Raw genomic sequence first — 25,358 nt, 5'->3', positions numbered from 1 at the left:
TATTTATCTTATCACTGGGACCTTGTGTCTCTTGGCTACCTTCCTCTGATGCCCCGCCCCACCATCCCCCTACCTCTGATAACCACGGGTCTGATCTCTTTTTCTCTGAGTTCTTGTTTGCTTGTATTGCTCTTGTTTTTATTTTAGATTCCACGTGGAAGTGAGATCATACCTTATATGTCTTTCTCTGACTTATTTCACTTAACACAATGCCTTCAGGGTCTGTCCGTGTTATTGCAAATGGTGGGATTTCCTCATTTTTCATGGCTGAATAATAGCCCACAGTAGATAATATACATCTTCTTTATTCATCTGTCAGTGGACATTTAGGTTGTTTCCATGTCTTAGCTACTATAAGATAATGCTGCTATGAACACAAGGGTTAATTTTTTTTTTTAACCTTTGGATAAATTCCTAACAGTGGAATTCCTGGATCATAGGGTAGGTCTGTTTTTAATTTGGGGGAACCTCCATACTGTCTTCCCCAGTGGCTGTACAAGTTTACATTCCCACCAGCAGTGCACAGGGCTCCCTTTTCTCCCCATCCTTGCCAGCGTTGGTTACCTCTAGTCTTTTGGAAGATGATTCTTCAGACAGGTGTGAGGTGGTATCTCATTGTGGTTTTACTTTGTGTTTTTCTGATGATGAGCAACGTTGACCATCTTTCCATCTTTTCATGGCCTTCCATATGTCGTCTTCTTTTTTTTTTTTTTAAAGATTTTATTTATTTATTTGACAACAGAGATCACAAGTAGGCAGAGAGGCAGGCAGAGAGAGAGGGGGTAGCAGGCTCCCTGTCGAGCACAGAGCCCGATGCGGGGCTCGATCCTAGGACCCTATGACCATGACCTGAGCCAAAGGCAGAGGCTTAACCCGCTGAGCCACCCAGGCGCCCCACCTCCATATATCTTCTTTGGAGAAATGTCTGTTTGGGTCCTTTACTCATTTTTTTTTTTTTTAAAGATTTTTATTTATTCATTTATTTGAGAGAGAGAGAGCACAAGCATGCAGAGAGAGAGAAGAGGATGCAGGCTCCCTGCTGAGCAGAGAGCCCGATGTGGGGCTCGATCCCAGGACCCTGAGATCATGACCTGAGCCGAAGGCAGAGGCTTTAACCCACTGAGCCACCCAGGCATCCCGCTTTAGTCATTTTTGATTAGGTGATTTGAGGATTTTGTTTGTTTGCTCACTGTTCAGTTATATGAGTTCTTTATATGTTTCGGATAATGTTTTGGATATTAACCCCATATCAGGTATATGGTTTGCAAATATTCTTTTTTCCCTCTTCTGTCTGTTGTCCCTAGAGAATGTGATTATTCATTCAAATGACTATTGAAATCCAAATAGTTTCTACTTCAACCACTTAAATGAAAAAAGAAATACATAGAGAGTATATTTCTCTGCCTTTCTAAAGGAGAACATCAGAAAGGCTTTTATTTTTTATTTTTTATTTTTTTGGTCTTGGGATTGGCACCTTGGGCATCATTACTGCAAGACTTCCCTTTCTGGCATGTGTGCTACTCAGGGCCTTATGCTAATGGATTGTTAGGCTTTTTAAATTCTCACCTCCATGTTTCATATTTTTGGGGGTGGTTGTTTTGTTGCCAGCTTGTGCTTTTTGTTACCATAAATGGTTCTAATAGGTCCTTTCTTCCCAATGAAACTCACACTTTCCTCTTCACAGTCTTAGGAGGATCAGGCAAAGCCATGGGAAGGTATGGGAGCTGTGAACTCCAGAGCCTTCCATCCTGAGACCCCGTCCTGCTGCTGGGTCTCCACTTATGGAAAAAACAGAACTACTTCAGAGAGGATCCAGGAAAGCTGCAGATGCCACAGCTTGTTAGCTTGGACAAATAACATGACCTTGAGGAATCTCAGTTTTTTGAGCTGTAAAATGGGGATTGTATCGTCCCTCTGTATTTTCTTGAGTTTCCGGGAGGTCAGGAGGCAAAGGAAGTCTGCAAATGTATGTGTTAAAGGGAGTGTAAACCCAAGTGCCATTCAGACAGCACCTGGTGGTTTGAGTTAATGAGCAGGTCTCTTGTATGCTTCCTTTAAAAACTGCTGGAGAGAATGGTTAGTTCTCTAGGAGATACTCAGCTCCTGGTTTTCTTCCTCCCACTGGGCTCTGGGTAAAATGCCGAGTCAGCAATCACTCCTCTCCCCGCCTCCTTCTGGAACGCTCACATAGTTTTAGCACAGTTCAGATCAGGTTTAACCACAGTGCACGCACACACGTACACATGTGTGCTCTCCCTCCCCCCATGCATGTACAAAAACAGTGCTACACAAACTCTCTGCCTCACACGGCATATTCGCAAGCATGTTTTTACCGGTGCCTTCTTCCTTACATAGAATTCTCTGCCTGTTTTCAAGAAAACACAACAGTGTCAGAACTGAGTTCTAACAGTAAACCTCCTCCTTTGCTTTTGATACTCTGTCGTCATTTTAGGGCAAGCAGCAGGTATATTTCTTAGGGAACATTATTTTTGGAATCTGGGGCTTTCCCTACCCATAGGGATATCATCCACTTAAAACCCTAAACCTAAAAAAAAAGAAAGAAAAAAATCCTAAATCTGATGGGATTTTTTTGTCTGTGTCCTCAAAGGGCTTACAGTCTAAGGGAGATGCAGTCCTCCTGGCACTAGTAGACATTCTTACAGATTCCTGATGACCAGCACCCATGTGCTGGGCACTGGCCCAAGAATGTTTTACTACCCAGCAGTGTATGCAGGAGACAGCAGTGCATGAAAGGCACCTCAGTGGTTTTGAAAGCAAATGGGGAGCTAGGTGTGAAAGAAGGGGAAGTGCACTTGTTCCTGGGTAGGACTGTGAGAACAGCTTTTGTTCCCTGCTGGCTGTGCAAACAGAATGATCTCCTTGACTTGGACTGAATGAGATCTCCTTGACTTGGACTGAATGATGGTTGTGCAGTCAGACCAACAAAAGTGTTTGCTGATCATGGTCATTTAGCATTTGCTAGGGAAAATTCGGTGTAACCAGATCAGATGACCTATTTCTATGGCCCATCTGCTGGAATATGAAAATAGCACTGCTATTTGGGACTTTTACTTTTTCTTTCCATTATTCTATTACATCTATTACTAACAATAATGGAAGGCTGGGTGCTCACTTAGAGGGGATGCTGTGGGGAGGATTCCAGCCCTGAATGGGAGTTGGGCAACCTTTAAGGTCCCTGTCAGCCTTGCTGGTCTGTAATTTTTAATTTTGCTGATGGTCTAAACCATCATACACAAATGGAGTGTAATCTAGCTTTTAAAAACCTACAGTAAAAGATGATGATTAGAATGCCCTGAGAATCCAAAGAGTCATTTTTCAAACAGTTGATTTAGAAATGTTGGTATTGAGTCAGTCACTAACATACTCAGTGTGTTATATCTTAAACTTGTATTGTAAAAAATTGAAAATTTTGGAATGGTGTAATAACATAACTTGAGGGGTCTAAAAGTTTTAACTGAGGCCCTTGGCTATTCTCAAAGGGGTTTCTGTGAAAAGCCAGGCTGTATAGAAGCTTCTGGAAAGAAAGGTCAGTATATGCCCAGTGAAGTGAGTATTTTTTTCCTTTTTCTGGAGTAGGCATTGGGGGGGTGGGGTGGGTGGTGGGTGGGGTGGGGAATTAAGCCTGAGAACCACCAGGCACCATTTGGATGGTGATAACATAGGGGTATGGCAACTTACTTTTGATAGGGCTGAAGGTGACCAGAAGACTGAGAGGATCATAGACGTATTTGCATATAATCATAAACATGTTGTAAATGCACATGGCATCTCTCAGCAGGGGTCATCCCTGGCTAAGCATTGCTGAAAAATGAGTTGTTTGGGAATCCTATATCCTGATAAGTTCTGTTGTAAAATGATAGCTGTGGTTTGCTACAATATTTTGACCTTTGGATGAGCTTAGATAGTCACTTGAAGAAAATTTTCAAGTTAAAACTTGACTTGATTTACGGGACTCCTGGGTGGCTCAGCCAGTTGGGCGGCTGCCTTCGCTCAGGTCATGATCCTGAGGTCCTGGGATTGAATCCCACATCAGGCTCCTTAGCCTGGATCCTGCTTCTCCCTCTGCCTGCTGCTTCCCTGCTTGTGCTCACTTTCTGATTAAAAAAGAAAAACAAAAAATAAAAAAAACCTTTATAGCTTTAAAGGAAAAAAAAATTAGCTTTCTGATAAGATAATAAGAAGGATACACAAAATATTAGCCAAAGAATGAAAAACTCAAACTGTTGTTCTGTGTAGTAGTTACCAGTGAAGATCATAAAATGGAAAGCTGAGGTTTAGTAGGGAATCCGAAACTCCTGGCAGAGGGTTGGTGTCCCTCCCCACGTTTATTAGACAGGCAGCAAGCACCTGAGATTTAACAAATGGGAGTCTTATTCCAAGCTTCCTTCTCCTTCAGCAACAACAGCACACCCCAAGAAACGTCATTAGGTGTGTGTTGAATCGTGTTGACTTACGACCTGCCTCCTGGAAGTATGGCTAGGAGTGGACTGTGAGGCCAGGAAGTGGACTGCCTGGCTTGCTGCAGTGTCTTTGGGTGGGAGGAGAGAGCAGCCATTGTGCATGAGCACGTGTGTGTACACACACACACACACACACACACACGTGCTGAGACAGGTGGTTGTCCAGCAACAGTCACATGTCAGATAGCAATTTGCAACTCAGAACCACAGAAAGGGGTAGTTTTCCTATTGTCTGTTGCAGTCATTTAACTGATGGCAGATGTCCTCATTAAGGGCTATTAGTACATCAGAAGTGTTTGCTGAGGTTAACCCCTTTTGGACATTGACCAAAATACAAGGGCAGCCCCCCATGTATTAATGAAAGCAGCAGGGATGAGAAGCACAGAAAGGCTCAGGATCCCTTTAAAACTGTCCATCAGCTGGGAAGGCGTTTTTAGCATAGGTTTGTGCTTCCATCAAGGAATTCCTTCACTAACTTCATAAAATGGGATTGGGGTGTGTGTTGAAACACTGTTACTGTTACCCTGAAGTAGTGGTTTCTTTTTGCTACATTAGAATACTATAGCAAATAGTATATAGCATGGCTGTTTATATGGACTGATTGCTCCCTAGGAAAAAACCAAAGGGAGTGAATAGAAGTAGAGATGAGGAGAGAGGGGTTTGAAGGAGGCTGTAGTTAGATGAATAGAAGTGTACTGGGAGGTAAGGTGGGACCCATTTCCCTGGAGATGGAAATTCACAGGTGATCCTGGCAGGTCAGTGTAGATCCAGAGCTACCCTGGTCCCCTGACTCACCTGTGTGACAAACCCCTGTAGGTGCTTCAGGTCATTTCTGAATCCCTGAGGGATTATGTTGATTATAGTATGCATAAAATGCCATGTCCATAAAATAATGAGAATAATGATGAACCCAAGAGAGGCATCGATTCACCCCAGGTGATGCTGCCCGGTCTGTATTTAGTCTCGATTTGTATTCTTCACGTCCATGCTATCCATCCCCAGTATAAACTCAGGTAAAATGTTCCTTAACATTTGGGATTGTCATGTTATCTCTTTTTGCTCTCCGAGAGGCAGTATATGTGTAAAGGTCTTCTGAAACACTAAATGATTAACAGTGGCTTGGACTGTTTAACAGGGTCACACTAAAGCATTGACCTTTATTTTGTAGGTCGGAGGCTAAGTGGAGAAGAGATTTTCAAGGAAAGAAAGTGCACAACGAATGGAAAAGAGAGACTTGTAGGAATGAGAGCTAGTTTTTTTTTTCTGTTGAGGTTCATTGACATAGGAAAAAAAATACCGTGTAGGTAAAAAGCAGTGTAATTGACTTGTATTTTAAGAGATCCCACACGTACTAGAAATACCCCACCCGGAGCACGGGTTCCTGTTTGTGTAGCCTCCCCAAGCTAACCTCTCTGGCGCTCAGTTTCCTCATCAGAAATAGAAGACTTTTGTTGCTCTCAAGTCATTTCTGAGCATTTAATTAAGTACAGTCTGTGAAAGCTAGTGCCTACTTGGTACTTTAAAAAGGCAGTTTCCCTTCCGTTTTTCTCTTCTGCTTTTAAAAATTAAGATGTGGGCATCCTATAAATAAATCAGATAATAAAATGCATTTCAGTGGAATTGGGCCAGTTAAAGGAGAAAGGCCAGAGAATGCAAGCAAAATCACGTGAGGATGAGCTGGGAGTGGACAAGTTCACCAGTTTGCACAGATCCAGCAAAGCGTTCACAAACCAAGGGAAAAGTATTCTTTAAATTTAAAAAGAAAAAGGCTTAGAAAAACATTGTCAGAGTCTGTTAGCCAAATATTTCAGGCCCCATCTGAAGACTGGAAGCCCAGGAATTTTGGAAATACTATCCTTTCTTCATTTTCAGTGGTAGAAACCTCAAACTTCCTGCTGTGGAAAGTGGGGGTGGCCACTGTATTTTTTTTTTGGTTAAGGAAAGGGTTGGGTATTTTTTTTTTCTTTCCCCGGATGGCTGCTGCCATCTGATGTCTCCAAGTGGCATTGCGGTTTCGCCTCTAGCTTTTAGGAGCCCTCTGAAATTAACCTGAAAGTGACAGGTTCTTGTTTCTGGCTTGAGGCTCCAAGGATGAAGGTGGGTGACTGCTCTCTGAAACTGTGTGAGCTTGGATATATCATTTTTTTTTTTTTAAATGGTAAAGAATTTTCTCCTTAAATTTTTCTTCTTTTGTGTGTTAAAGCTTCTCAGTAGTGTTCCTGGATGTGAAGTCACCAGACAACTAAACAGGAACTCTATAGGATGCTGGTGACTGTAACCTTTTCTTGTTTTTTGCTTTCTAGGGAAATCATGGCGATGATACCATGCTATCTGATTCCATCTGATTCTGATACCATGCTCTCTGAAGTTTGTAAAATATATTTCTAAAAATGAGCCAAACATTTTCCCTCAATATTTACATTAAAGATTTATTTATTTATTTAGAGCATGAGTAGGGGAAGGGATAGAGGAAGGGAGAGAATCGAAGCAGACCCTGTGCTCAGTGCAAAGCTGGAACTGCCTGTCCCCATTAGGTGTGAAAGTAATGTCTTATGTACAAGAGGTGTTCAGAGATGAGCTGTCCAGATGACCTGGGAGTTAGGACTTGTTACCCCCAGTGGGAAAAAAAGGGACCATTTGTCATCTTTTTAAGAATATGAAAGTTAAGTCTCTTACAGAATTATGTGGAAGTCTGTGTCCAAAATGTTCATTTCGGGGCGCCTGGGTGGCTCGGGTCACAGTCTCAGGGTCCTGGGATGGAGCCCCACGTTGGGCTCTCTGTTCATCGCGGAGCCTGCTTCCCCCCCACCCCACCTGCCTCTCTACCTACTTGTGATCTCTCTCTATCAAATAAATAAAATCTTTAAAAAACAAAAACTAAATGTTCATTTCCCTGAATCTGGAACTAGAGTGGACTTCGTTCTAATAACATGACTTTGAATTTCTGTCCCACTTGGCAGGTTGTAAAGATCTTATACAGCGGTGTTCTCATGTGCTCCTCCAAGGTGCTGGTGAGGGGAACATTAGTGTTGTGACTTGTAGGTGAGGACCCACAGGCTCCGAGTGGGTCCTGCCCAGGTGGCCTGAGGGCAGCTCTGTGTTTTCCCTCCCTTAGCAGGGAGGCTGCAGGTCAGGGGAAGGATTTCCCGAGTCAGCCTGTTGACTGATACAGATCACTGAGGGATCTGGAAGCTAGAGTTCTTGTTTTTTGGAGTGGTGTAGATGGATCAAGGTGAAGGAGTGGCCAGCACTAAGAACCCCTGAGGGTCCCACCCAGCCCTGGGGCTGACTGAGTGCCTGGGTGTTTAGAACCCCTCCTCTCAGGCAGGAGGGTGTTGGCTAATGAAATATCGTTTCAATCTCCTTCCTAGCTTTTCCCTCTCTAGTGTGTGGAAGGCAAGTGCTACTCAGTTCCCGGCTTTCTACAGTTTGATAATTGGGGGTACAGGGATGCCTCAGAGTATCCTGAAATGACACGTGCTGGTTTTCACAACAGCTCCTGTTTATGGTGGGATGAACCCACCAAGGCCTGGAATAGTCTTCCTTGGTCTGGATCTGGGCTGTGGTCCTGCAATTCTGTCACCCCTTAGTGCATTAGTAGCCTGACGCCAGGTGCTGTTGGAGAGAGTCTTCAGGCCACTCTGTATCAGTGAGGAGAGCCAGATTGTAGTCAGGAAACCAGATCTCCTTCAGGCTGTAGTACCATCCACTTTTCTTACTGTGAACAAGTCTCTTAAGCTCTCGGTGTTAGTTTCTTCAAGTGTAAAAGGAGGAGAGTTAGCATCTCATTTCTGTGGCTCTTTGCAACTTTGAAGCCAGCTAAGCTGGAGAGTCTGCAAGTCTCTGACAGATGTGCTTGTGCTCTGACTTAGCGATGCCGTATATAGGAACCTGACCTAAGGAAGCATCGTTGGTGTGTGTCTGCGGAGGTTGAGCTCAGACGATGCTCCTGCAGGCAGAGCAGATGAGACAGCAGCATAGAGGACTCAGGCCTCAGGGACAATAAAGGGTTTGTTAAGTTAGCAGTGATGCACCTGCTTAAGAAAATATAGTGTGGTTTTGTTTTTGTTGTTTTTATTGAATAATGTTCAGTGATAGGGTAAAACCTACAGAAGCTTTTTAGTGAGAATTCAGTTTACCTAACGATTATCTCCTTTTTGTAGAAATAGAAGAATGTAAATGTATATATTGAAGAAGGCGTGGAACGTTCTGTAGGAAGATCGGGGATCTCTGGGAGGCGGCATCTTGAGTAATTTCTTTTTCTTTGTGCTTATTAGTATTTTCTAAATGTCCCACTGGGAATGGCTGTTACTTGTGTAAAAAGAAAAGGAACTGGAGAAGCTGCTTTAAACTGTTTCATCTACTTTAACAGATGCTTGCAGATGCCTGCTGCATGCAAGGGGTTGTACGGAGAGCTTCCTGATTCCTCCAGATAATGAATAAAGGACCCTCTGTCTCCTTTGCCTCCTCAGGAAAGGCAGCAGAATGGCCAGTGTGCTGTCCCGGCGCCTTGGGAAGCGGTCCCTCCTGGGAGCCCGCGTGTTGGGGCCCCCCGGGACTGCCCCACCCTCAGAGCCTCAGACCGAGCTGCTGGAAGGGGCGGCTCCCCAGTCCTTCCTGGCCTCCAAGGACACTTCCTGCCAGGAGCAGCCCAAGGAAATCCTCAAGGGTCCCGGCACCTCAGGCCTCCAGCAAGTGGCCTTTCAGCCTGGGCAGAAGGTAGGTTGAACCCCCAGGTGGACCAGGTGTGTGATCTCCTTGGGCTGCCAGTAGTGCCCTGAGTGGCAGACCAGAAACTCCCAGGCACCAGTTCGTGCACAGACATTTTACTTGCAGCCCTGTGGGCCCCTGGGCAGTAGGCTTCCCTAGAGAATGAGCCATCATTTTTTTTTTTTTTTTAAAGATTTTATTTATTTATTTGACAGGCAGAGACCACAAGTAAGCAGAGAGGCCGGCAGAGAGAGAGAGAGAGAGAGAGAGAGGAGAGAGAGGAGAGAGGAAGCAGGCACCCTGCTGAGCAATGAGCCTGATGTGGGGCTCAATTCCAGGATCTTGGGATCATGACCTGAGCCGAAGGCAGAGGCTTTAACCCACTGAGCCACCCAGGTGCCCCAGAATGAGCCATCATTAGTAGACCCAGGGCTCCTCCATGACAGTGCTGTCTGGCATTTGTTGTTTTGGAGTCAGGCCTACTCAAAGCCTCAATTCAGAGCACAGCAAGGGCTCTGTTTCTCAGTCTCCCTCCATTTCCAGCTTGACAAAACAAGAATCTTAGGCTTGTAAGAGACAGATAATACTGCATCTTTGAATTCCCTTTAGACATTTTCAGGAGGCAAATGTGTTTAGTCAGAACGGTGTTTGTGTTTCTTTTTCTGGTGGTCCCTCACCTTGTGGCAGGGCCCAGTCATCCCCTGTACCTGATGTGATCACTAGGTCTGAGTGCATTGCCTTCTCAAGGGCCCAGAAATAGAGACTCTACCTTCTCTCTCCTGCTGGTGCTTGTGTTGTCCAGGGCTCTCTTCCCATGATAGAAGGTGACCTGCCAACTGCTAGGCATCCCTTGAGAGTGGTTGGCCCACTTCTCCATCCCTACCAACTTGTCCCCAGGTAGACTTAGAATTCTTTGAAGGGAAAAATGCAGGGTTGATCAGTTCAAGGTCATGGTTGGGGATACATACAGGCAGCAGATCCATAGGACTTTGAGGGCAAGACAGAGCAAGTCATCAGAAGGATGGATACATATTCCAAAAGTTCATTTGGTTAAGAGTTTAATCCATTTACATTTAAAGTAATTTTTGATAGGTAAGGACTTCCTCTTTTGTTATTTGTTCTCTGATTGTTTTCTAGTTCCATTGTTCTTTCGTCCTTTCTTGCTGTCTTCCCTTGTGAGTTGTTGATTTTGTTTTTTTTGTAGTCTATGCTTTGATTCTTTTCTCTATCTCTTTTGTGTATCTACTAGAGGTTTTTTCTCTCTGGTTACCATGGAACTTACAGAAAACATGTTATGATTGTAAGAGTCTATTTTAAGATGTTAATATCTTTTTTTTTTTTTTTAAAGATTTTATTTATGTATTTGTCAGAGATAGAGGGAGAGAGAGCGAGTGAGCACAGGCAGACAGAGAGGCAGGCAGAGGCAGAGGGAGAAGCAGGCTCCCTGCCGAGCAAGGAGCCCGATATGGGACTCCTCCCAGCGCCCTGGGATCATGACCTGAGCCGAAGGCAGCTGCTTAACCAACTGAGCCACCCAGGCATCCCAAGATGTTCATATCTTAACTTTAATTGTAAACATATTCCAAGATCAGAGAAAAGTCCAGAAACTGGCACATTTGCTCTCTCTAGAGAGTTTGTATAAGGATCCGTTTGGGGAGAAACTGATCACTGTGGCCCATTTGAGTGCTCAGGTGGGAAGCAACTACCTGGGAACAGCTGCTTGCATTAAAAATGAGTCAGAGATGCAGTCTGTAGCAGGTGGATCCTGGCTCTTAGCACTGGGGGTGAGTGGTGGCAGAACCACTGCATACTGACCACCCGTTGCTCTTTTTCTTCCCTGCAGGTTTATGTGTGGTATGGGGGGCAAGAGTGCACAGGACTGGTGGAGCAGCATAGTTGGGCAGAGGATAAGGTGACGGTCTGGCTTTCGGATCAGAAGCTACAAATCTGCTGTAAGGCGGAGGAGGTGTGGCTGGCCGAGGCCCAGGGCTCTGTGCCCCAGGCACCTCCTCTGGAGCCAGGAACCCCAGTACCAGCCTATAGGCCTGTCTCCAGAAACATTGATGTCCCAAAGAGGTTTGTGTGGGAGCACCTGGGCTCTGGGCTCTGAAAGTTTTGTGGGTGGTGGGGTTTGGGGTTGTGGGCTTGCTTGTGATGGAGAAGGAATGTGAAAGTTTTGGGTGTCTAGTTGTCAAGATATGGGACAAATGGGATACAGAGAGGGGGGCATCCTTGAAAAAACAACAGCAACTCCAGAACAGCATTTTTCCTTCTGTAACTCGAGTATGGGTGGTACATCTTCAGTTGTGGCTAAGGGCTATTATGGCCCCTTTTCATCCTTAAATTAAAATTAGTAGTTTTTCATGATGAAAGACAAGAAAAAATGGTTTTGGTCAGGAGTCTGCAGACTTGTTCTGAGTGGGCCAGGCAGAAAATCATGTTGCTTAATGAGCTAAATAGTCTTGGTCCCACCTGCTCAGCTCTGCTGTGGCCGTGTCAGTGTGGCCATAGATGATACGTAAACATGAGGCATGGTCATGCCCCAATAAAGCGTCACTTATGGACACTCAGAGTGTCATTTTATGTAATTTCCATGTGTCACATATCAAGAGAATTCTTTTGATTTTTTGAAGCTATATAAAAATTGTGCCATTCTTTGCTTGCGAGCCACGTAAAAACAGGCAGTGGAGCATTTGGCCCACAGCCCACTGATTGCTGACCCCTGGCTTAGATACTCAAAACCATTGATGGGTGAAGAATGTATTGCTTTAGAATTGTATGATACAGTTCTCCCTGAGACTATATGTATAGCTTCTAATTTCTGTATTAGGAACTCAAGTGCACATTTGATCTTCTAAGACCAAGAAGGAAAATCTGCCAGTGGAGATTGCCTTCTCTAGAGGTTGTGCAAGCAGTTAGGTCCGGTTCCACCCCTCCTTCTGTGTTTGTGGCTACCACTGATACCATACATCTGGGTCCTCAGACCAGACCAGAGCAGTAGTTGTGGATTGTGAATTCAGTTGACAAAGAAATTGTTTTGCTCTTCTTCTTTGGAAATAAATATTCAGAGATCGCACAAAAAGGGGACACTAATTTGTTTAATCTATTACTAGTCCTGGTTTAACTGCTTCAGACCCAGTCACATATTTCTGTGGATCTGAACAGTGAAGAAGGAATTCATACAAACCTTTGAAATAGTTGAGCCACCTAGAAATTTATTTCAGAGTAACTTTTCATACTTCAGCAGTAATCTATAGACAACTCTTGAGTTTACTTCCACATAATGTAACTTTATATGGGTTTTTAAGAAATTGTACGTAGAATTTTACAGAACTCCACTGGCAAAAGCATTGAGATTTGCACCAGGAGATTTATTTTAGTGTTTCCGGTGTCCTTGCTCATTGGCTTGTGTACTAGGTTCAGAAGCTGTCAGAAATGTCATCATTTTTCTCAGGGGGGGGAAAGGAACTGGTTAGTATAATCGCTCCCTCTTTAATTTAAATAGAAGATGGGGAAAGGAAGGTAGTTTTGGTGCTTTTGAATTCCAGCAGGCATCTTTTACGCCCGTGGTTGATTTTATGATGTCCGCTCTTTTTTCTCCCAAATAAAGTTCCCGACTTTAAGTCCCATTGAGAGGTCTGACATGAATTTAGGGGAGAATGCAGACGCCTCCCAGTGTCCACAGTGGCCTGGGACCGACTTGCTTGCACCGGGGTTGACTGACAGTAGATATGCAATTCTGCATGGGTATTTTTCATGAAGAATGAGGAGAGACCTTCATGCTTTATTTAGCATGCACACTGACTGATTGGAGTGGGGGCATGGAGGGGACAGTCCAGAAGTGTGAACCCATCACGCACCCTGCTGTGTCAGGAAGTAACCTTTGGCACTCACCCACTTGAATCCAGGAAGTCAGACGCGGTGGAAATGGATGAGATGATGGCGGCCATGGTGCTGACGTCCCTGTCCTGCAGCCCCGTCGTGCAGAGCCCTCCTGGGGCTGAGGCCAACTTCTCAGGTGAGGAAGGGGGCCCCCTGGCGGCTACTGGGTGTGGCGCAAGCCCACCCCTCGCTGCCTCTGCTTGGACCAGCCCATTGCCTGGCAGTAGGATTGCCAGGGTGTCTCCTCACTGGCTCCTCAGACTGGCTGAGTGATATTGAGTTAGCTGCTTCCATTCTTTTTCTTCAGCTTCCTCAGCTGGGGAGGAGTTTCCTGGTGCATTGTGAAGATGATTGAGCCCGAGGCTGAGCCACACTGGCCGCTCGAGTAAGTTCTTCTATGGGAGTAAGTGAGCAAGGCACTTTGGTGGGGGCCTGAACAAGGCCAGTCGAGGAATATTTAGTTCACGAAGGGGAAGCTTACCAAATGGTCCCCTAGTGGCCTCAGAAGATTCACGCCCCTGTTCCAAGTGCCTACTTCAGCCTTGTAAATCAGTGCGGGCCTATAGGCCAAGGACCCGGAATGCACGAGCTGAAGTCGAACTAATCGAATTGCTTAATGCAAAGCAATAGTATGACTTCACAGCAAAAAATTTTTCAATTAAAAGAAAACCTTCTGCCTTGATGCCTAAAATACACTATCGGTAACACGGGAGGAAGAAGGGTTGCTGAATGCTAGTCGTTTGACAAGACCGGTAGTGAACCTGAAGTTCTTTTCGAAATTCATTATAGGGCTGGCCTAACTTACTCCCAGGGAATAACTTTGTCTCCATTGGGGACATCTAACTGAATTGTGAGCTGCTTAGAAGCTTAGGGGAACATACGTGTTTGCTCGGAGCACATGCCAGGAGGAAAGTGGGCTTTGCAGGTGTTCCTCATAAGGAAATGCCCTGGATGAAGGTAAATTTAAAGGAGCAACGAGGCTGGCTTATTCTTCATCTGGAGCCTGTGGTCAGTGCTGAGGCTGCCGGAGTGAGTCGTGGCCGTCAGCCAGCACGAGTGGCGCAAATCAGCTTTGCACACTTGCTCTGTTAGTGCTTGGTTGCTGCACAAGCAGAATGGGGAGGAAAGGAGTCAATTTTACATGTTCAGGACATGTACAAGCTTAGGAGATCCAGGAGGTTTGTCAACTGCAGGAAGGTCAGAAAGTGTCATAAAGGGAAAGAAAATCAGTGACTCCAGGTCCCATCAAGGTGTGTGGTGCACCAACATATGCACCCCTGACTGATGATACACCTGATCCTCATTTCTTAGGTCCCTGTTCGACCAGCATTTTTAATTGTCTGTTAAAGATTTTTCCCCATGACAGTATATTTTGGATCCTGTGGTTGAAGTTAGTGGAGAAAAGTAAGGCTTTCTTGGCAGCTAATGATACTGCTGTCTTCTGCAAGGTGAGGTCTGTACCTTGCTGGGGTCACGGGTACTGTTTGCACAGAAACCACCTGTTTTCTCTGTTGTCTGTATTATTTTCTCTGTTGTCTGTATTAGAGCTGTCTGTGTGTGTGTGTGTGTGTGAAGAACCAAGGAAATGACAACTCTCTCTTAGAAACTCACTGTAAACCCTCATCACTGTGTATTTGCGGCAGAGCACTTTGTTTTTATGGGATAGAATATTCTGTTAACCTTGCCCTAGAAGATCTTACTGATCGATAGAAGAGTCATTTCTGTTTGTCTTACAACTTATAGATCAATTTATGATATTAAATGTTTTGTTTTTTATTTTTCTTCCCTTGTAAGTCAGTTGGCCAGTTTTCAGCATTTGAGCCATTGGAATGATTCCTCTGGGGAAGGCAGCTGTATTGTGTGGCTGGCGGCTGTTGGACCTACCCTTTCTCGCTAGAGCTCTGATCTCACCTAACGTAGTGTTCCACTCCCTGACCCTTCTTTCCTTCGTAGGTTTCCTGAGTAGATATGTGTGGGCCCTGGACCCATTGGCCTGATGGTGGCTCCTGAGTTCTTCCCCAGAGGGCTACCCTGTTTTTTTTCTTTGCCTTATGATTTACTTATTTTACAGAGCGAGAAAGAGAGTGAGCTTGGGGGTGGGGAGGGGCTAAGGAAGAGGGAGACAGAGAATCTCAGGCAGACTCCCTGTTGAGCCTGAAGCCCGATGTGGGGCTTGATCCCTGAAACCTGAGATCATGACCTAAGCCGAAACCGAGAGTCAGACACTTAATGGATTGCCACCCAGGCGCCCTGAAGGTCTACTCTGTGCTAAGCCCTTACGTGTATGTGTTGAAACCGGGGTTAAGAAGTCCTAGCTTTGCGATTTAACAGCAATACTTAGGGAAGGAAGAGTTCCTCCTCCCATTCTGTTTGGGTGGGATTCTTCTTACATGGAGGAGAGCCTGTATTGGAAACACATAATGCTGAGAGTCTATTTCAGATGTCTGGATGAGCCTACAAGCCTTTGAGAATCTGGAGCAGGATGAGCGAAGAGCAGTAGGATTTTTGACCTGGCCCCAGGAGGTGTGGTAGTTGATCTCAGAGCCCAAGGTTGGGCAGCTCCGTAGGACACCTGCCTGTGTTGGCAGCTGGGGCTTTGGGGGACGTGGCCTGTGTACCTACACATGTCACAGCCTTTCCAGCCTTTCCCCTGCTTCTCTTGTGATTTCCAGGCCATGTAGAGGCTGAGAATTTCGCCTGTGTCCCTAGGCAGACTCAGTGCTGGGAGCAGGTCGGCAGATGCAGGGGTTGTGTGGGCTGGAAGGGCCTCCCTGTGAGTTGGTGATCATTCTGAGTTACTCTCAGAGTTGGTTTTCCCTTCTCCAGCTGTGGGATTTACCGGTGAGCAGGGGAGTCCCAGGGCTGTGGCCACCTTTGGTAAATGTCGAACTTCTGTGGTTCTAAGAGCTGGCAGGATTGTCTTCCACATGCAGGTTTTGATGTCCTTGCCTGGATTTTCATAATCAAAAGGTGCTTTTCCAGAAAGCCTGGCCAAGGAGCCCTCAAGTCGGCCTTTCCATCTGACTCTGCTGCTGGGAAAGGGTCCCCAGGGAGACGAGGGACACTTGTCTGTGCAAGTTGTCACCTACCCTTCTAGGCCCTAGTGCAGGAGGGCATTTCCCTCCCCACACCCCAGCTCCTGCTCCTCCCCTGCTTGTTTTTCTTTCTTTCTTTTTTTTTTTTACACATACAAAGTGAGACATTTTAATTAGATCTTTCTATTAATAATCTGTAAAACAAAGTTGCTGTGTGTCTGTTGGTTAATGATTACCAGTGTGGCTTGGGTAGGAAATGGACACTAGCAACAGAACAGGGCAACTTCATGGAAGCTCAGAAAAGAGAGGTTTTGGGGGATCCCCTCTGTCCCCCATGGAGTGGCAGAGCCAGAGCCTGGAATTGGATTCAGGAACCCAGACTCCAGACTCGAATTTCATGGTCTCCGACACGGGCTGTTGGTTGGAATCTGGCATAGACAGAACTGGGCCAGAGGCCCGGCCCGGGCATCACGAGTGACCGCCGTCTGTCTTCTCTCTGGTCAGCTGCGCGAGCTGCCGGTGACCCGTGGAAGGAGAGTGGCGATGTGTCTGACAGCGGCAGCAGCACCACCAGTGGGCACTGGAGCGCTGGCAGTGGCATTTCTACTCCCTCGCCTCCCCACCCCCAGGCCAGCCCCAAGTATTTGGGGGATGCCTTTGGTTCTCCCCAGACTGATAATGGGTTTGAGACTGACCCGGATGCTTTCCTGTTGGATGAACCGGCTCCACGCAAAAGAAAGGTATGTGGTGGGGCGTGGGGCAGACCGCAGCTGGGGGCTGGCTGTGGAGGGGCGGGGCCCCACAGGTCCTCCGGTCTCAGGCGCAGGCCCCTTTTCATTTCCCTTTGCTCCTGTGTTCCCTTGTGATGCCCGCAGGGCCACACTCCTCCTATTTCACACCTACCCCTTCTCACCCCTGCTGTGATCCCTGCCTTGTACGTGGCCCTCCTACAGGACTTGTGTGCCGGGTCACTAGTGGGGGTCTTACTGTCACTACCTACCCCCCAACCCCCCAGACTCAGTGCTGCTGCTGACCCCAGGACCATCTACTGCCTCCTGGCTGTCTGCCTCTGCCTGTCCGGTCTCTGGTACCAGAGAATCCCTTCCCTAAAGCCTTTTGCTGGGTTCTGTTTGAGGGCGGCCGACATCCCCACAGGCTGAGGATGAGGGGCCTCTCCCGACGCTCCCATCTCCCTTTCTCCTAGAACTCCGTGAAGGTGATGTACAAGTGCCTATGGCCAAACTGTGGCAAAGTTCTGCGCTCGATCGTGGGCATCAAACGACATGTCAAGGCCCTCCACCTGGGGTAGGTGTTGGCCTGCTTGCTTGGGGACGCACTCAGGGATTCCTCTGCCTTTCCAGTTCCCCATGACCCACAGCCAATAACAGTTCCAAGACCATTGCTGAGAACAGCACCTGGTGCCTGTACCTCGCCCTTCTGTCTGGCAGAATAGCCTGATGGAAAGAGATCTTGGCCGGGAAGGAAAGGCCCTCCTCTCACAGTGAATGGTGATGCTCTTCTGGGGAGGGAGCTCTGTCCATCTCGTGGACGTGTCTTCCTGCCTCACCTTAGGAAGCAGGCAGTTTTAGGTCTGGGTAGAGATTGGGTAATTTGGTGAGACTTCACTGTGGGCTCCACAACTGCTTCCCGCCAGGGAGCCGGGGTTCCCTTAGCTCTGACTTTCAGAAGCCTGGCCTGCTCATAGCAGTGGAAGCAGACCCATAGCCCTTCCTTTGAGGACAGAGTGTGACCACATGCAGGGGCCAGGGGCCCAGAGAGGCCCCTGGCAGAGCCAGATGACTGACTGTTGCAGGACGAGAGGTGTCTACGTGTTCTGCAAGAGGGGGAGCCTTATGTGTCAGGAAGAACAGGACGCACTCCTCTGGGATGCCCCATCAGCAGTGGGGCTCCTTCCCTGACTTGGTTGGGTCTGCCTGAGCAGGCATTCCTCCCTCTTGGGCTGCTGTGTCTGAAGTGACCATCCCCATGTCTCCCTCCCTCACAGAGACACCGTGGACTCAGACCAGTTCAAGCGGGAGGAAGATTTCTACTACACAGAGGTGCAGATGAAGGAGGAAGCTGCTGCTGCTGGTGCCACCACAGCCGAGCCAGCTCCCACCCCTGGCATGACCAGCCCACCCCTCGCACTCCTTCCACCACCTCCTGTAAAAACCCAGTCCTCAGGCCCAGAACACCCAGGCCTGGAGTCTTACCTGCCCTCTGGTGCTCTCAGCAAGTCAGCTCCTGGCTCCTTCTGGCACATTCAGGCTGACCATGCGTACCAGGTGTGGGGCTGGGGCACACGGGGAGCTCGGCCTCGTGGCTGGGAAGCTGTTCTGTGTCTGACCTGTCACTGGCCAGTCTGATCACAGAACACTGACCACCAGGGTCGAAGGCAGAGGCCTTTGTCTAAATGGCCAATCTCTAGCTACTACAAAGAAGCAAAGGAAAATGACTTCACACTCAGTAAATGTGGGAATTCCAGAGCTCTCCATTGGTGGCTCTCGTGACTATGACCCGAAATCTGGCTGAATGCCTGAGTAGCCAGGTCGATGGACTTGAATTGGGGAGTTGTTATATCACTAGTTATACAAGGGGATGGAGTCATGTAGTTGGACTTCCCGTAGTAAATCCCTAGCTCCTAAAATGGCATGATGTTAACAAACGGTCTGGATTCCATTTTTTTTTTTTTTTGAATACCTGCTGTGTGTCAAGCATTGGGCTTAGTTTTTCAAAAAGAATAACATTGTCCCAGACCTTGTGAAGTGCATGGTTTAGCGGGAGAGAGAAATTATAAGTCTAATTAATTATAATAAATAGAGTACCTTATGAGAGGCAGGAGAGATTCCTGGGTTCAGGAAGAACCAAGCTGTTGTGCCTATGTGGGTGGGCACGTTGTCACAGAGAGGTGACACGTATGGTGACCTTTACAACACATAGCTGGTACTAGGTGAATGCACAGCTTGCTTTGTGCCACTAAAAAAATTCTTTTCTGCCTACAGCTTGGTTTTATCAGACTCTAGGCTGACTTACAAGTTAGTAGTTAAAAAGCCATGCTTTCAATCAGAAAGCCTTTACACGATGGGCCAGCTCTCCTCATTAGAACGAGTGGCTGCTGGGCTAGTTCACATGTGGCCAAGGTCAGGGGGCCCTTTGCACAGCTGGCTGACCGTCGAGCTGGGACCTTGAGAGGGTGGCTGGGGCTTTTACGAGCAGACCTAAACCTGGGCGCCTGGCAGCGTGTTGCTCCTTCCAGTGGCTGCCCAGGGACACCATAAGCTTAGTGTGGCACTACCACATGGAGTCAGGAGGCGTGCGGACTTCTTCTGGGCGCCTGCCTGTACCATGTTCTTGAGAGGTGAGCAGGCGGAGACGCTAGTTCACGCTGATGATTCAATCCGAGGCTGGACAAAGACCCACTCTGAGAGAACAAGTCCAACAAAACACTTGGAGCCTGGGACTAAGGAGAATAGCTCGCAGACTTGGGCTTGTTGCGCGCGCGCTCTCCCTGTTTCTTGGGCAGAGGGTTCAAGGTGCATCCTGGTATTGTCCGCTTGGAGGCCCATGCTCTGCTGTGGCCCGGGAGGTTACAGGGAGTGCAGGTGGACTCGAGCTCTGCCCAGGTGGCCCAAGCCTGACCCGTTCTTGTCTCCAATAGGCCCTGCCGTCCTTCCAGATCCCTGTGTCGCCACACATCTACACCAGTATTAGCTGGGCTGCCGCTCCCTCCACGGCCTCCTCCCTCTCTCCGGTGAGTATGCTTGTCTCTGAGCCCATGGGCACCCCCTGGGGACCCCAGAGCAAGCCTGAGGCCATTCCCTCCACCATGAGCCTCCAGCACCCAAACTTCTTGAAGGCCTTCATGCACTCTCCCCTTGCTTTGCACTCCCCAGTGGCTCACAGCCCCTCTTAGGAGGCGCAAGGCGGGTGTGTGCAGAGAACCCAGATTAAGCAGTCTGGGGTCAGTGCCCTGCTGAACCTTGGGAATCTGTGGGTGCGTGTTAAGGTTTTAGTGGGCAGAGGAGAAGGAGGTAGAGAATGTGGAGAAGCTGGAGAGGATGAGGGTAGGCAAGACAGAAGATGGGAGCTCGTTGGGGCCCTGCATGCGGTGGGCCATGGCCTTAGGTTGCTGAATTAAAATCAACCCGAAGTCCTTCTGAGCCACCCCTGGTGGGTCGTAGTCTACAGTGTCTCCGAGGAGACACTGTGGAACCTGAGTGCCTGAAGGTCCACCCTTGAGGCATTCTGGGCCCTCCTTTGTTCTCCACATGTGACTCCATGGAAGTCAGCTCAGGAGCAGCCCGCCGGGTGGCCAGGTCAGGGGACTTGCCTGTCCAAGGCACCTGCTGTGTGGAAAGCGTGGCTTGAAGGCCCACCCCTCACTCTGCCTGCACTCCTCCCTGCCAGGCCCCTGTCCACCTCCACCTAGAGTATCTTACCAGAGAAGGCATTCAAGAAGGGCTCGGCAGGTGTGACGGATGGCCCAGTGGCATGGTTCTCTCCCCTTTCAGTCCTGCCCTCCTGTCCCGGCCTGTGCTGACGGCCTCTCTCTTCTGCGCCCAGGTCCGGAGCCGGTCGCTAAGCTTCAGCGAGCCCCAGCAGCCACCACCGGCAGTGAAATCTCACCTGATTGTTACTTCTCCACCCCGGGCCCCGAGCAGTGCCAGGTGAGTGAGCCCGTTGGCTCCCGAGGCCACCCTCCTGGCATCCGTCCCCACCCTGCCTGCTGCAAGCCCACCGCCTGAGTCTTTGAGGTTCGGGGTTTATTCCCTGCAGTGGGGGAGGTGGCCCAGGGACGCACTTGGGTGGGGTGAGGCTTTTGCTCCTCCAGCTGTGCCCCAGGTCTTAACCAGGAGGGCGTGTCTATACCCTCCTGACTCTTTTGTGACAGGAAAGCCCGCGGGGAGGCTAAGAAGTGCCGGAAAGTGTATGGCATCGAGCACCGGGACCAGTGGTGCACGGCCTGCCGCTGGAAGAAGGCCTGCCAGCGCTTCCTGGACTGAACCTGTCCCACCGGCCTGTCCTCTTCGTGCCCTGCCCCAAATGGCAGCCAGATGACAAAAGACAGCTGCGTCACAAGCCCTCGGCGGAAACCTAAAAGATGAAGAGTGGACATTGGGAGTTTGGGCTCTGTTGGTTAAGGTTCAGTTGTTAAAACATTTCCCACCCCCCTCACCCTTTTTGGGAACATTTTCGTTTTTAAAAGAAGAAAGGAAAATAACCCCCACGCCAAAATAGGAGAGAGCCAAAACTGACCAAGGGTATTCTGCAGTGAACCAGAGACCAAAGAATTAATTACCCTTTCTTTCCACGTCTCTCTCTAGGGGATTAGTTTGCATGTCTCAAAAGACAGAACAGCTCATTCCATTTCCTGCTGAGTTGGTGAAGTCTCTGCTTTCTCAACTCTTCCTGAAGGGACTGTGAGCAAGATGGATTTACTTGTCTTAAAAAAAAGTTCTGGCTGATGAGTCCAAGAGCAGGACCTGTCATGGGTAGGGTGGGGAGAATGGGGGTGGGGGGGAATCTGTGCACTTTTTAAGGTGCAGCCGGCCCCTCTTCTCCCCCCAAATCTGGGAGAAGGGAGAGCCTGTTCTCACCGAGTGGCTTCCATGGAAGTAAAAGGAAAACCCTTTCTTGATGACAACGATTTGAACCTGGGGTCCCTCAGCTGTTGGGTTGTTTCCCAACAGATACTGTATGGCTTCTTCTCAAAGCCCAGACTAGTAGGTTTTTAAAGACTGTCCCCAGATAGCTGAGCCAAAAGGCTATATGAATTCACTTTTCGAAAATGTGGCAGTTAAACACTAACTACCTTGACCATTTCCCCCTCTTTCCTTGAGGAAGAGCTGGAGAGTTGCAGGATCTGTGAATGCCCTCTGCTGTTACCTGAGTAAATGAACTCCCTCTTGACGTTCCTGCCTCCAGTTATGGACATGACACCTCTGAAACACTTTGTGTTCTTTGCCCCGTGCATTCAGAGCCTTTTATCTGATTAAAGTTCCCTTCCGCTGGGGGAGGAGGCCCCCTTTGGCATGCCCTGCACAGGTTCCTCTGTCTGGTTTTCCCAGGGATTGTCCTGTTTCCTCCCAAGGCTGTGGTTAGGGGTGGTGTGGGGGGAGAGGGAAGAGACCAGAAGAGCTAGAAAGGTAGGCGGCGGCTTATCCCAGAGATGGAGAGGGAGTTGGCAGGTTCCAGATCATTCTTCCAGGAGAATCCAGTTTCCCTCGTGAAGTGACAAGTAGGAAGGACATCTCTCCCATCAGTGACCGCAGCTTCTGGATTTTTATCTATGTCCTTCTAATACCTGTGATGATGGGAAGGTAGGTTTGATCCCGAGTAACCACCTCCGGTTATCTGCTGAGCACCATTTCTTGCCTGCACTGGGGAGAGGGAAGGAGCCCTGAGGAACTCTGGTGAGATGGGGTCAGATTAGCAGCTTCTGGGCTTTAGCACTTGCGGTTTCTGGAGCCCTGAGGGACTGAGAGGAGCCTGCATTGGGGTTTGCAAATTAGCAAAGCTATTCTGGTTGATGTGAAGGGAGATGTAGGTGAGGAGTTCAGTGCCCTCCCACCTGTGCTTAATTGAGATCAGACATGCTTAGCCTTCAGGGGAGGGTACGTTTTGTTTGGGAGTTCCACTTTCTTTGAAGATTTGTTTGGGAGTTCCTCAGGCCTGCAAGAGCAGGCCACCTGGTGCCACCTGCCCCGGGGCATCAGCGCTGCTCCTGCATCCCAGAGGTGAGGGGCTCAGGAATCCCACCAAGGCCCCTGTCCCGTGGCTCGGCAGCAGCGTCCATCCCCTGGGTGTCATGAGGCTGTCCTCTTCTCCCAGGTGCAACTCCCTGGCTTTCGAGGCTCCTTGGGAATTGTGCGGGCACTTGACAATCTGTGACACCCTGAGTGTTAGCAAACACGCCAACCTTTAGAGGCAGGATGGTGTGATGAGTGAGAGTGGCCCGGCTTTGGTGATGGAGGGAAAGACATCTATGGGATGTCTTTGGTGGTGATGGGGTATGTTTTTATAATTTAGTTTAAAAAAAAAAAAAAAGGTATGTGGAATCTATCCCTAAAGCCCGAGACCAGGCCAGCAAGAGGTGGCCCAGGGTTCTCCTTCCTGTCCTTTCCACCTCCCTGAGAATTAAAAGCTGACAGCAGGTTGTTGCTTGTCCTGACCCCTCGCTTCCATTCCCTCCCCTCGGTGTCCATCTTCAGATCTTACCAGTGAGGGGAGGGAGCGTTTGACACTCGAGGACTCTGCCGGAGCAGTCTCCCCGCCCCCCCCCCCCCTCCCGTCCTTCATCACAGCTCTTGCTGAGTCTTTAGAAAAGCTGTTTTCCTTTTCCCCCTCAGTTTGGATCGTGGAGCTATAACTGGATGTAAAGATTTCCTCTAAGTAAGGTAGGCTTCTCCTGACGTGGGTACCCGAGGCAGCAAAGGAAGAGAGAAAGAAAAAAAATGGATGAAACAGTTTAAAAACTGAGGGTTTTTTGTTTGTTTGATATTTGTGTTTTAACGTTTTCTTTTGGTGTAGCCTTTCCTGTCCCTGTCATCTCCTCTCTCCTTTTCGGTGGTGGTGGCCGCCTCCAGCCTCTGTCCTCCCACTCCTCCATCTTGTGGCTGTGGTGTTGGTCCTTGGCATGGGGTCTGTCCTTGGGGTTGCCCCAGCTGTTTCTTCCCAGAGGTTGGGGGTGGCTTGTGAGCCGATCAGCGACTATGCCTGTTTTCTTCATCTCTGTGTTTCTCCCTACTTCCCAGCCCACCTGGGGGCCGCAGACTCTGACAGGAGGGAAGGTTCCACAGATGTGCAGTTGGAACTGACAGGACTGATTTCCAAAGAAGTGATTTGGGGAAACCATTTATTCCAGGGATGTTACCCCTCTTCCGAGTATTTCTTGGAATTACTTTTGGAGTCTGTGGTGCCTGCTTTGGACAGCCTTAATGATACGGAAGCTGCACTGTACTCATTCAGTGCTGAGTCCCGTGGACGATGTCTGTGGTCCAGTGAAGATCACAGGGGCAAAGCTCATGGCCTGACTGGTGAGGAAAATAGCTTGGATTTAATTACGTGGCTTTTAAGCTGGCTGTGAAAGCAGTTTTGTAATTTCAGAGTGCGTTCTTGTGCTATATCCACATTGTGGTAGTAGGCCTGTAGCGTGACGCCTTGGAGGACATTATTAATTTCGATTTGGAAAACTTTCATTTGTTTGAAGAAATCTGTCCTGTTACCTTCGGGTCCTCCCAGGTTCTGACCTTACCAGGGGCCAAAAGAGAAAAAAAAAAAGAAGAGGGAGATAAATCCCATCTGTGAATTTGTCTTATTGGCGCCTTTTCCCCCAGCTGTCTTCCAAGTATTATTTTTACTGTTAAAAAAATTTTTTTAAAAAATGTGAAATGTAATGTTTTTACAGCAACAATATGAAATATATTTTATAAGGAATAAAATGGTACATTGTCTGATTTAATGTGTGCCTGTCCCTCTGCCCCCTCCCTCTATAAAGGATAAGAATTCTGTTGGTGTTAAACAAATGATGGCATTTGGACCAAGCGTACACATTCATTAGCTCACAATAACAGGGACCATTACCAGGGAGGGGACCAGGCCAAGTGCTTGTGTGAATAACCAAGTGCTTACCTGAATAGCCCAATGAAAGAGGTGCTTCCATTATTTCCATTTTACAGATGAGAAGAGGAAGGCACAGAGGCTAAAGAACTTACCCAAGGTCATAGACTGGGAAATAAAGGCACTAAGATTGGAAGCTCAGGCAGTAGTCCTTTTTCTGTACTGCTTGTACTACAGGACAGTGGAGAATATGTTCTTGGCTGTGTTGTGTTCCTGAGCTTGTTGATGACTTTGGAAAAAGTCATATTCTGCTTATGGGATGGGTTCTAACCACAGGGAGCAACACGGGGCACTCCCTAAGTTCATCGATCCCGTGTCCAGTGATGGCCCAAAGGGCTAAATAAAGCTGGTCTGGGTGGGAAGCAGAAAGTAACATCCCATTCTTGCTGTACGGGGACGGCTGTATGTAGCTTCCAGGACCCAAGCGTTTCTGGGAGTGGGACCTAGGGACCCTTAACAGGGCCTGACGGTGAGAGTGATGTGCCCCCGGACCCTAGCGCTGGATTATGTCACTCAAGCCCCAGCAGCTGGTAAACCTGGTATGGGGGTGCTCTTCTGGCCTTTTCCCCCTTACCTTGTGGTAGAGCAGAGGGCTTCTTTCTGCCCCCTTTTCCTTGCCCTACCACTGCCC

General features: G+C 48.2%; 1 protein-coding gene across 4 annotated transcripts in view; it reads left to right on the top strand.

Annotated features, from left to right (window-relative positions):
- ZNF395 (zinc finger protein 395) overlaps positions 1 to 24,564 on the top strand; it is a 44,458-nt gene extending 19,894 nt beyond the window's left edge. For 3 of the 4 annotated variants that reach the window (XM_059176690.1, XM_059176675.1, XM_059176667.1), the window contains exons 2-10: positions 8,954 to 9,200; positions 11,035 to 11,267; positions 13,100 to 13,209; positions 16,613 to 16,848; positions 17,313 to 17,413; positions 18,114 to 18,393; positions 19,767 to 19,859; positions 20,672 to 20,775; positions 21,000 to 24,564. In XM_059176690.1, the coding sequence (XP_059032673.1) occupies positions 8,967 to 9,200; positions 11,035 to 11,267; positions 13,100 to 13,209; positions 16,613 to 16,848; positions 17,313 to 17,413; positions 18,114 to 18,393; positions 19,767 to 19,859; positions 20,672 to 20,775; positions 21,000 to 21,111 (1,503 nt within the window). In that variant the 5' untranslated portion in view covers positions 8,954 to 8,966 and the 3' untranslated portion in view covers positions 21,112 to 24,564. Of the gene's footprint in view, positions 1 to 8,638; positions 8,731 to 8,953; positions 9,201 to 11,034; positions 11,268 to 13,099; positions 13,210 to 16,612; positions 16,849 to 17,312; positions 17,414 to 18,113; positions 18,394 to 19,766; positions 19,860 to 20,671; positions 20,776 to 20,999 lie in introns of those variants that run through there. The other variant, XM_059176684.1, reaches the window with a different exon arrangement.
- Positions 24,565 to 25,358: the final 794 nt, after the last annotated feature.

This window comes from Mustela lutreola, chromosome 1, assembly GCF_030435805.1.
Source record: "Mustela lutreola isolate mMusLut2 chromosome 1, mMusLut2.pri, whole genome shotgun sequence".
In the NCBI taxonomy this organism is placed as follows: Eukaryota; Metazoa; Chordata; class Mammalia; order Carnivora; family Mustelidae; genus Mustela; species Mustela lutreola.
The sequence above is the reverse complement of the archived record's forward strand: the minus strand, read 5'-3'. Positions and strand labels throughout refer to the sequence as shown.